The sequence below is a fragment of the Silurus aristotelis genome (assembly GCF_946808225.1).
Source record: "Silurus aristotelis genome assembly, chromosome: 21".
In the NCBI taxonomy this organism is placed as follows: Eukaryota; Metazoa; Chordata; class Actinopteri; order Siluriformes; family Siluridae; genus Silurus; species Silurus aristotelis.
Genome location: NC_139594.1, coordinates 14543445 through 14554809, shown reverse-complemented (window position 1 = coordinate 14554809; position 11365 = coordinate 14543445). Strand labels below are relative to the sequence as shown.

Genomic DNA, 11365 nt, shown 5'->3' with positions numbered 1-11365 from the left:
TGATTCTCTAAAACCCAGTCTGCGGTGGTCAGGATCATTCTAAAAAAAAAAAAAAAAAAAAAGGAAAAGTGATGAACCAGCGACAGGGTCATGGCCAGCCAATGCTCAACGACGTGTGGTCTGATCGAACAGACGAGCTTCTGTAGCTCAAAGTGCTGAAGAAGTTAATGCTAATAATGCTCGACAGGTCAGAACTGTTTTGGCAGCAAAAAAAAGGCCCAAGAATTTTTAGAGAATTATTACAATTAATATGTAAAAAAGTAGTAGGACATCTCAGAAAACAGTCATGTTCTTTCCCTTCACAACGTCAACTAGGGACTTCCATAGAATGAAGATAGCTTTCAGATTCTGTCTGCAATTCATTTCAGGTTAAATTCTACTGTAGTTTCGCACGTCATCGATTCTCTGGCCACACAGGAACAGTCACGCAGAATAACAATGATCAAATGTTTTATTTCTTCAACAAATCAACATAGAAATATTGCATCGACTTCAGTAAACATGATCATTCTCCGATCTGAAAAAAATCTGAAGACAGGTATAAATACACTGGTTTGACCACCTTTCTAATGGAAAACTAAGGCAGGTGTCTGATTCGTAACCAGAGTACCTCAGGTACGCAAAAATCTACCACAATTTACAAAAAGATTAATGAGGGATAAACACCCAGATAATCCACATAGAGACACAATTAAATTATATTCACAAGCCATAAAGCCTGGGGGAAAATGAAAAGAAAAGAAAAATTGAGATCCATTCTTTACGTCTACTAAAAGCAGTCTCCATTTCTCATCCATTAAAGCCTTTTATGCTTAGAGTAGTTCTTTTATGAGTAAGGGCAAAAAAAATTAAATAAAAAATGTGGACCTTTGATTTTTTTTTAAATGATGATTATAAAGTTTTAAAACAGGATTCGTGCAACAATAAATGCAGCTCTGACATCAATCGACCTGGAAATGATTATTCCACAGCTCATTTCAATGTGACAAATCTGAGAGATGGTTAGATGCATATATTACACAAAGAAAAGAAAATGGATTAAGGCAACAGATTCCAGATAATGATGCTATTGATAGTGAAATGGAGGTAAAGCTGCTGTTACGGTTTCTCTCCATATATTTATATAAAAAACAAAACAAAACAAAAAAACACTTCCCCCTTTGTCTCATCTCGATATCAAAACAAAATGAAACAGGAATTAAACAATCACATTTCAAGATTAGAAAAAAAAATTAGAAACCATTACAAACATTAGCACAGTGCAAGTAAAGAGAATTATAGGAAAAAAAGCCCTTATTAATTCTGTACATATGGCCTGGCTTTTTCTACTGAAGAGTTTGCAAGAGAACAGTTAACAAGGTAAGACGAAGCAAAGTATTTCAAAAAGATGTGTACATCCTCTCTATGTGAAAATATAGTAGACTTAACACAGGAGGGGAAAAAAAGCACTAAGAATATTCTTAGTGTTAAAAACATCTCCATAGTAACCTGTACTCTCCTTGTTTATGATGACAAATTACAGTAATTATACCAGTCTCTTCCTGCTGCTGATAACTTCTGATGTACTTCATGATGGCTCTGATGGCACAGTGTCTATCAGTGGTGTCTAACACTAACTGCTACACTGTAAAATACTCCTGAATGCAATTCAGCAGTAAAAAAAAAGAAAGGAAAAAGAATTCATAATGAAAAAAGAAAGAAAAAATAAACAACCCTCCTCGAAACTCAAATGTTCCCCCATGATATTAACCAACTTTTTCAAATTCTATTAACATTGCAAAAAGTAGCAGTCGGACAACAATATATAATCTTTCACTGCACTAAAAGCGTGCATGATATCAAGTACGTTAATCAATCCTTTACAAGACATCAGTCTAGCATAGTGCATAAGTTGTTCTCCATTTGCTGTAATTGTGGTGTTTTTGTTTGTTTTTTTTCTGGCCAACTTGGCCCGACTCGCTTTAGATGTTCTATAAATAGCACAGAAGACTGAATCGGTATAAAATTCTGTACTCTGAAATTATTGCATAAACTTTTTTTCTTTTAACAATCCTTTGCATAAGAACTCGAGGGTATTCAGGTTTCTCTCCTGGCCTTTTTCTTTTGCTTCTGCAGTTCCAAATTCTGGTCAGATTTCTCTGTGAAAACAAGATGTATTGTAGTTAATAATCTGATTTTAATACAAATAGAAATTCATACCTGCCAACCCTAAAATAGGAACAACTCGTAATCACACTCAAAGGTGGGCAAAGAGTCTAAAGAGAACATTTAACAGTCAAAATGAGATTTTATTAATAATTGTTCTTGTCGCATTCCCGGACTACTCACTTTGTCCTGATTGCGGCGCGAGGATCTGTTTGGTCGACTCCTCCACTGGCACATGAGGGCGGGGTTTGACAGATCCACATTCTGCTGGTACAGATGAGTTTTCGATGTTCACCTGTACACAAACCCAACCTTAACACTCGTGCCAAAATTGAACAGAAAAGAAAGAGGGCTTTAGATTTATTTTAGGATTCATATACAGTGCCTGTTCAAGGTCCAGTCTCTCCTAGTGTTCCTAAAATGAAATCTACTCGGGTCTTGCTAATTTGCTCATTTTGTTTTGATAAACTACTTTTCCTAAGGAGATCCGTGCACGCGTCTGCTCCCGCATACATCGATGCTCTAAAGTTTATACATCATGGTTCTCTTTTGCTTAATTATGTACTGTTATTTGTTAAATTATCACCATGGCTAGACCATGTCTCGAATTAGGTGTTCTTTTCAACGGCCAAGTTCTCATACCTGTGAGCCAGCAGTTTCATCCTCCGGCATCTTCTTCTTTTTCTTCTTTCTCTTGGACTTGCTACTCCCAGAAGGATCTCCTTTGTCCTTGTCATCATCAGATTCCTGCAACTGACACACATATAGTACACAAGGTTACACAACAAGTAGAACTGATTTATCAGGCCATTTTGTATGTCAGCCAAAAAGGAGGATACCTAATTAAAATCTCAGAGCTTCCCACCCTGAGAGAGAATCATAAAAGCCAGCGAAAAACAACAACAAAGATAACGTATATAGGATGGACTGCTTTATCTAATGAAGTAGTTACTTTAACAAACCAATCCTACACCCAGCAAAGCTGTAGCTTAATAGGTAATTAAATAGATGAATATGTAATATACAGAAGCACAATATGGTGGAAACAATGCACTGAAAGTGCAAAAAAATGCACAAGGTCTGTATCTGGCTGCAATATATTAGGAGGACTTTTTTTTACTAAAATAAATCGTTTCTTCATTATTCATGTAATTACATTTGGCTCAATATCAGCAAGGTCAAACATGTCTTTTGTTTATGTTGTATTGTTTTATATTTACGACTATGCCAATAAACAGACCAAATCCAAAATGGCTCGACCTAGATTATAATAACTGTGTATTAACCGCGTATACACTACTATGTAGTGCATTCTTGTATAATCTATAAACCGAATGTTGTTCTTTCCCAAACGGATATCAGCAAGTTGGAGGAACACAATTATCTAGGATGTCTCTGGATGCAGAAGCATTGCATTTTCTCATTAGTTGAACTAGGAGACCCAAACCTGGTCCAGCATGACAATTTGCCTGTGCACAAAGCCAGCTCCATGAACATATGGCTAACGTGTGTTAGAGTGGAAGATCTTGAGCGGCCTACTATAGAGTTTTGACCTCGACCCTCCTCAACACCCCAGAGGTGGATAGTGAAGATTATTAAAACTGCAAATGGGCACTAAATGTGGAATGAGCTTTTCAAAAAGCACATACGAATCTCTTGATCAAGTCTCCACAAAATTGTTAGCACTGTTAAACCATTAGAGGAGTTCTGATCACAACTATTGGAAGTATTCTTCAACTGACCCTGGTTACCTGGGAAACAGATGTCTCTTGAGCTGCTGGCTTTTCTGGCTTGGGTTCATCATAGTTCCCCCACAGCTCAGTTGGAGCATTCCAGTCAGAACTCATACCTGTGAGCCAGCAGTTTCATCCTCCGGCTTCTTCTTCTTTTTCTTCTTTCTCTTGGACTTGCTACTCCCAGAAGGATCTCCTTTGTCCTTGTCATCATCAGATTCCTGCAACTGACACACATACAGTACACAAGGTTACACAACAAGTAGAACTCATTTATCAGGCCATTTTGTATGTCAGCCAAAAAAGAGGATACCTAATTAAAATCTCAGAGCTTCCCACCCTGAGAGAGAAGCATAAAAGCCAGCGAAAAACAACAACAAAGATAACGTATATAGGATGGACTGCTTTATCTAATGAAGTAGTTACTTTAACAAACCAATCCTACACCCAGCAAAGCTGTAGCTTAATAGGTAATTAAATAGATGAATATGTAATATACAGAAGCACAATATGGTGGAAACAATGCACTTGTGCAAAAACTGCACAAGTTATGTATCTGGCTATTGGGAGTATTCTTCAACTGACTCTGGTTACCTGGGAAACAGATGTCTCTTGAGCTGCTGGCTTTTCTGGCTTGGGTTCATCATAGTTCCCCCATAGCTCAGTTGGAGCATTCCAGTCAGAACTTGGATCTACAGCTCCAACACCATCTGAAATAGTAATTTGCCTTGTAAATATTGTATAAGACTTTTATTGAAAGCTAATCAAAATGTGTTTGTAATTCTCATCACAATTATTAGTCTTACTAAATCCAGACCACTCATCAGCGATAGGATGACCGTTCCCCAACTCTGTAGAAGGCGGCTGACTCACAGGAACACCAGCTGCTGCAAAAGATGAGGGGAGAGAAAAAAGTGGTTGAGAACAGGCTATAGAAGGTGTGTTCACTTGCCGATTGCAGTGTATTTATATAATTTAGGGCTTAAAGTTGAAATTCAAAAGTATTATAGCATCCAGCAATTTCTTACTGAATATAACCCGTCTTATCATTAAATATTATTTTTATGTTGTATTTGTTCTTTAGTGTCAGCCGGCATCATTTGATGCATTACAAATCAAATCGCGTCTCATGCTGCATTTGACCAAAAACTATATTTAGCAGACTTAATCCAGCTTTCCATACTGCACAATATTCTCAAAAAAAAAAAAAGAAAAAAAGAAAGCCTTCAATCATGAGAAAGCATTACATTTAAAAACATAAGACTGAAAATATTGGAATAATACACCATATGGACAAAAGTTTGTGGACACCTGATGATAAGATTGGTATGTGCATTTTTAACATCCCATTCTACATTTATTCCTTATTTACCATTATAATAACCTTCACTCTTCTGTTCCAGAGATTTGTGCATAATCAGCAATAAGAGTGTTTAGCCACAAAGCTTTATAGCAGGTCTTTCAAGATCTCCCACTCCAAATTATGTACATCATATTTGCATGGAGATGGTTTTGCACACAGTCTAAATGCATCCAAAGAAATCCTCTGCATTTGTGTGAATCCAATTTTGTGGTATCAGTTTGGGGAAAAAAAAAAAACACATAGCTTTAAATGTCAGGTGTCCCAAGATTTTTGTATATCGTGTAGAACTCACTAAATCATTAATACACAGATTTCAACAGTTGATATTATCTGCATACCTGATTGGTTTAATCTAGGCATGGAGAAGTTCATTCGGTTCACTTCTGGCTTGCTTCGTCCATCCATGTTGGACCATGAGCCTGCTCAAAACAGAAATATCTGTTACATTAATAATCATGTGATGAAGGAATGATTAAAAACAGGTAACCTGATGAATCCCCACAGATCAGCCATAACATTAAAACCACCAGCATAATATTGTATATAACCAAAACAACTCATCAAGACCTCTGAAGGTGTGCTGTGGTATCTGGCACCAAGACCCTTAAACCTTTGGCTTTTGTCAAAACAGCTCAGATCCACACATTTGCCCAATTTTTCCTGCTTTCAACACATCAACTATGAAAAATAACTGTTTCTCAATATGTTTTACCTATTGACTGGCATCATTGCGACAAGATAATCAAAGTTATTTAATTCACCGTGGAGTGGTTAATGTGATGACTCATCAGTGTAGAAGATTTTATGGATAATAAAATAAATAAACATTTTAGACAGTCGACTTGTGTCTGTTCCTACAAATCTAATCAATTAGTCTAATCAGTATCTACTGAAAACCATGATAATTCCATATTAATCCTACAAACATTCAACCTCTTTTATTATTATTTTTTTTTTAAATAGAGAAAATGGGCAATAAGCCCTTGACATCTACAGAGAGAAGATCTCTGAAAAACAGCAAAAAAATTATCTTTTTGTCCCTGCTGTAATCGTGACTGCCAAGCAGACAGACAGATGCAAGGACCAACTTAAAAAAAAAATAATAATAATTTTTCCACCGAGTGGCTGAAGAGAAAAACAATATGAGAAAATGGAGAAAATATTTTATCTAATACTATGGGTAATAAACATAACCCTGAAAAACATAGCACCTTTATTTATCAGTCTCCTTGGTATTCAATTCCCACATCCTATAGCTGCACCATAGACCAGAAGATCAATTAATACCGTTTGATTCTTGAGCCCAGGCGAATGTCTCTGAAGTCCTAAGTCCAGACGTCTTAATGGCAGCAGACGATTTATTGCGGTCTGATGGGTTCACCTGGGGTGGATGCTTTACGAACATATCAGTCCGACCTCCAGTGTTCACAGAGTTAACGTTATTCCAGGTGGAAAGCACTACAGAGGGAGTCATTCATTAGATATGCTTAAGGGGGCTCATTAGCAACAAACGTTAGAAATTTAGCAGGAGAAAAGAAAGAAATCATTATTTACCTGGGGATATACTGGCATCAGTTTTGGCAGCCTTTAAATTCTGAGATTCTACCAAGAAATCAAAAATACATTTGATAAGCTTTTTTTGATACATTTTTAAGGTCACGATGATTCAATCTAAATCCTCAAAACGCATACCTTTATTCTTCTTGGTGTTTACTGGAGCGGCAGGCTGCTGCTCGGCCTGCTGACCAGCATGCTGACCACTACCAGGACTTCCTGACTCATCGTTGGACCCCTTCTCCTTCTTGCGCTGCTGTCGTTTCTCTCGGTTGCTGATTTTAGTCTCCCAAGCGCCTATTGAAGAGTTGTAGAACAACAATCCCTCATCCACAAGTTTGAGCCCATTTCCATTATCAACAGTGATTTGTGTAGTACAAGTAATGTCATGTTACTAAGGGATTGTCATAATGCTGATGCGGCTTTCTGTCAAACTCATTCTCGAAACGAAACTTTTTTCGGTCTATCCGACACAAACTGTTTCATCTGAACACTGACACTCATGGATCTTAAATGCCCGGTTACAGCTTAAAGGCTATAAGTTTACTCGTACACTATAAATAGAAAACCAAAAACAAGACTGAACACAATTTATTTTCTCACAACTCTCTCTCACTGTTAGCTTACTTTGCTTTCAAAGTCCTTTATAGATTTTTTTTATTTACCCCGAATGTGTTGCGTAGATCTCAGCATTACGAGTCAGCGTTAAATGGTATGTAAAACACATTTAACAACAAATGCTTTTCAGGAATCTTGTTCATTTAGTACACATAGCCAAAAACATGTTGACTTTACACGCACCATCATTAGATCATCTTCAGGTGCTTTTTTCAATACGAGTATGTAAATATACCACGCATATCCAATGGTCCATTTGTAAACTGTACACTTGTAAATAACATCTGTACGTTCATTGAAACAATAGTTTAACTCTGTATATATTGCATTATTTTATTGTCTGGTTTACAGTTCTGTTACATTATGTCTGTACTTTCTCCTGCACTGGAAGCTCCTGATGCCAAGTCAAATTCCTTGTGTGTGTAAGCATACTTGGTAATAAAGCTATTTCTGATTCTGATATGGCCCATAAGATTATTTAAAACTTGGTACCACTTTTCTAATACCCAATGTATACTGAGACAGGAAGAAAATCAAAGTGAAATCAACAGCATGAAAAACAAAAGTATGATTAGATTCCTTATATATTAATGATAACGTACTTTGAATACAGACCCGTTGATCGAAATGAAAGCATTGAGCAAACGCTCCATGTTTAAAGTTCACAAGCTCTTATTTAACCTTTGATATGTCATTTTATCTCCAAGCCCATGAATCAATAAACGATTGCCTGAAAAAAACGCCATGAAACAATCTTCACGGCTTCAAATACAACTATGGCCTCGTGTCTTATCTTTTTTCACTGAGCTTGTGCAACCGTCAAAATGTGGTTTAGATCACTACTCGGTTTCGCACCTTCGTCAGGCTCCTTTCCGTCAGTAGAGGAAACAGCTTGGGTTGGTTTCACCTCAGGTTTTGGTTTCTTCTTACTTTTCTTGGCCTATATAAAAAGAAATGTGGTTTTTAAAAAAAGAGGGGGGTATTATTACCTCCAAGAAAAAGGTCTTTAAAAGCGATCACCACTTTACAGCATTTTTACTGAACAGTTACTACAATTAGTAAAAGATTTAAGTTATATGTTCATTAAATTATCCTCTGCATCCTGTAGATAACAGAAACACAATAATGTTATAGAGGGGGAAAAAAGGGGATGGTGGTGATTTTCCAGTAATGCAATGTCCTCAGGGGTTATGCATTAAAATGTATTACTGAACAACAGATCAATCGGTCATATAATGTCGAACAAATACTGAGAGAAGTAAGTTCCTGTTATTACTTAGTCATTTTGACTATTTCCTCTTTTTCGTTAAAGCGACTAAAAAAAACCTCGTCATTTACACAGAGAAACCTGACAAAAAAAAAAGAACTTTCTCTCATAGATGAAAACTCTCTCATAGTGTCTGGTGGAAATGGTTATATAACATGCTTTTATTGTTAGCCTTCGGAATACGTATTGTCTAACACAAGAAACCCTGTGGATGAGATGTTACTATTGTTAAGCTTGCAATGATAGAAACCTGTGGTTTATATAAACTTCAGACAAGACTACCGTCATAGCTGCAGTAATCAAATACTCTCTGACCAATCAGAGTCGAGCAACCAAAAATTCCTTCTAAACGCTTTTTGATAACAGAGTGAACATTTTTCGACATTTCGAATGCAAGCCGGGATGAAACAGGACATTTTAATGGTGATGTTTTCACATGAGAAGCAACTGGCTCTCTGATGTGAATTTTGAAATGATTTGAACTAAATTTAATCCGTTTGCTACAATTGCTACGAGTTTTGCCTTCAAAACTACATCAATGAGCAGTGGATAAATTTAATAATGATGGAATGGACTTTTGGTGTCACCCAGATGAAGATGGTTCTCTTTTCACTCTGGTTCCTTTCAAGGTTTCTTCCTCATGAGGTCTCAAAGAGTTTTTCCTCACCACAGACTCACTCATTAAAAATTTATTTATAGGGTCTAATTGTGAATTATAATTGTGTAACATGAACTTGTGTTTGCAGTCGATTTCTGTAAATCTGCTTCGGGACAACATCTGTTGTGAAACATGATCTCTATGAAAATTAAATGAAATGAATTGAAATTATGAAACAAATTTAGCTTTTACTTTTTCATCTTTAGCGTTGGCGGGTGCTTGTGGTTGAAGTGAAGATTGAGGTGAAGTTTGGGAAGGGGGTTGAGGAGGAGGTTGAGGCTGACGAGGTTGACGCTGAGGTGGTCTTGCTGCTGCTGGAGCTGCTGGAGCTGCTGGAGCAGGTGGTGGTGCTGAAGCTTGTTTAGGGACCTCCTTGACAGCTTTGACTTGTTCTCGAGGTTCAGGGACCGTCCCGCCATTCGACTGGTTCTTCTGCTGAAGCGAAGCGTCAATTTACACATCGAATACACGCTTGAACGCTTTCTAGCTCATGTTTTTTCACATCTGGAAACACTCGCGCTGCATTTGGGGATTTCATTTTTTTGTTTTTTTTGGTTTCCCTCTCCTTTTCAGTGTGAAACCATTTTTTATATATATATATATATATATATATATATATATATATATATATATATATATATATATATATATATAATCGCATACTCTTATTTATATCTCGATACAATATCGCGATACGATATTTATTTCTAATTACAGAGATAGGGCAGCCAGCCAGCTATGCTATCTCCCGTACACCAGACTATGAGACTGTGAAACATTGTTGATTACTATTGACCCATGTTCAGGAAAAATACCCTTCAATCTGCTTTTCATTGTCCTTAAAATATATATTTTTTAAAAACAAAGACACGTGTTTAAAAATACTACTACGTGTAATTGCAAATTAGCCACTGGGTCTGCTGGGGAGATTAGCCGGCTAGCAAGAGAGCTATAGCCAATCTGTCAAAACTGTAGTTCTTTCCAATAGAAAGTTAGCATGCTAGTTTGCTAGCCTAGCTCGCTAGCCTAGCTCGGATTGAAGGAGGTCGTTTATGCCAGTAGAGCTGGAAACACTCCACGTGAATAAGGGAAAAACGTGTTAAATATAAATGGTGCTCACCTTTTCCGCGGATTTCTTCTTGGTTTTCTTCTTTGGCTCGTCGGCTTTGGGCGCTTTTACCGGCGGGGCCTTTACGACCTCGGCGGGGGCGCTCTTACTCCGAGCGACGCCGTGCTTTCTGCGCCAAGATCCTCCACAGGCCGCGACCAACACCAGCAGGAGAAACAGGCCGATCAGGGCTGTGGTGGGAATCACCCAGGCCGCGTAAAGCTCGGGCTTCAACCCCAAATCTACCCCCAACTCATCGCGGAGAAAGTGCAGCCCAGAAGACACGAGCTGACGGAGACGATCAGATATCTGATCGGCCTGCTTCGACACTACGTCTCCCCAGCTCGATGCCATCATACCACGTACACACACTCACTCTGTCTCTGTCTCTTTCTCTTTCTCCCAATCGCTCACTCTCTCACTCTCTCTCTCTCTCTCTCTCTCTCTCTCTCTCTCTCTCACACACACACACACTCACACACACACATATGCTGCTCTGATTGCTCTGTTTCAGATTCACACTCGAGCAGCACCAGAGGACGGAAACACTGAACCACAAACTGAGAAACAATTCAAGACAAAGGATAATAAAATAAAATAATAATTTTTGCTAGTTATTACTTGCTGATATACTTACAGAACAGACACATTTATTATGGACATATTGTGATTGTAGGCATAAATGTATTAATATTCAAGTACTTAATAAAACAAACATTTGTCTCTCCTTTTTTTCTAACTTCTTAAATTCATATAATTTCTAATAAAAAATTTAACTTAAATTTCATAAGAAATATTGGTATATTATCTCCATGTGATATTTGATATTTTTTCTGTAATAGGACAATTCAAAGTGTGTGAACTTCTACAACAGTGACAAGGATTCTAATGAACAATTTATGTCACCTTACACTTTTTA

At 37.4% G+C, this 11365-nt stretch overlaps 1 protein-coding gene across 5 annotated transcripts; it reads right to left on the bottom strand.

Annotated features, from left to right (window-relative positions):
• Nucleotides 1-433: 433 nt before the first annotated feature.
• On the bottom strand, nucleotides 434-10948 carry mtdha (metadherin a). Of its 5 annotated transcripts, XR_014530568.1 has the most exons (13): nucleotides 10459-10885; nucleotides 9531-9770; nucleotides 8269-8353; nucleotides 6934-7092; nucleotides 6796-6843; nucleotides 6529-6699; nucleotides 5580-5660; nucleotides 4670-4765; nucleotides 4473-4588; nucleotides 3897-4105; nucleotides 2788-2898; nucleotides 2329-2440; nucleotides 434-2138 (listed from the first exon to the last, which is right to left on the bottom strand). XR_014530568.1 is itself a non-coding variant. In XM_083523686.1 (12 exons), the coding sequence occupies exons 1-12, from the start codon at nucleotides 10801-10803 to the stop codon at nucleotides 2077-2079; spliced, it is 1611 nt and encodes a 536-aa protein (XP_083379812.1). In that variant the 5' UTR covers nucleotides 10804-10948; the 3' UTR covers nucleotides 434-2076. The 5 variants fall into 5 exon arrangements, 4 of the variants coding, with proteins under 4 accessions (XP_083379812.1, XP_083379813.1, XP_083379810.1 ...); XM_083523686.1 differs by lacking the exon at nucleotides 2788-2898 and having other exon boundaries at nucleotides 3995-4105; nucleotides 4685-4765; nucleotides 10459-10948; XM_083523687.1 differs by lacking the exon at nucleotides 2788-2898 and having other exon boundaries at nucleotides 3995-4105; nucleotides 4685-4762; nucleotides 10459-10889.
• Nucleotides 10949-11365: the final 417 nt, after the last annotated feature.

Excerpts from the sequence above, each read along its gene's own strand:
- mtdha (XM_083523684.1), bottom strand. The coding sequence starts at position 10,803 with ATGATGGCATCGAGCTGGGGAGACGTAGTGTCGAAGCAGGCCGATCAG. Across the intron at positions 8,354-9,530 it reads CCAACGCTAAAGATGAAAAA|GCCAAGAAAAGTAAGAAGAA; the intron begins GTAAAAGCTAAA and ends CTTTTTATATAG. Across the intron at positions 4,106-4,472 it reads AAGAGACATCTGTTTCCCAG|TTGCAGGAATCTGATGATGA; the intron begins GTAACCAGAGTC and ends TATGTGTGTCAG.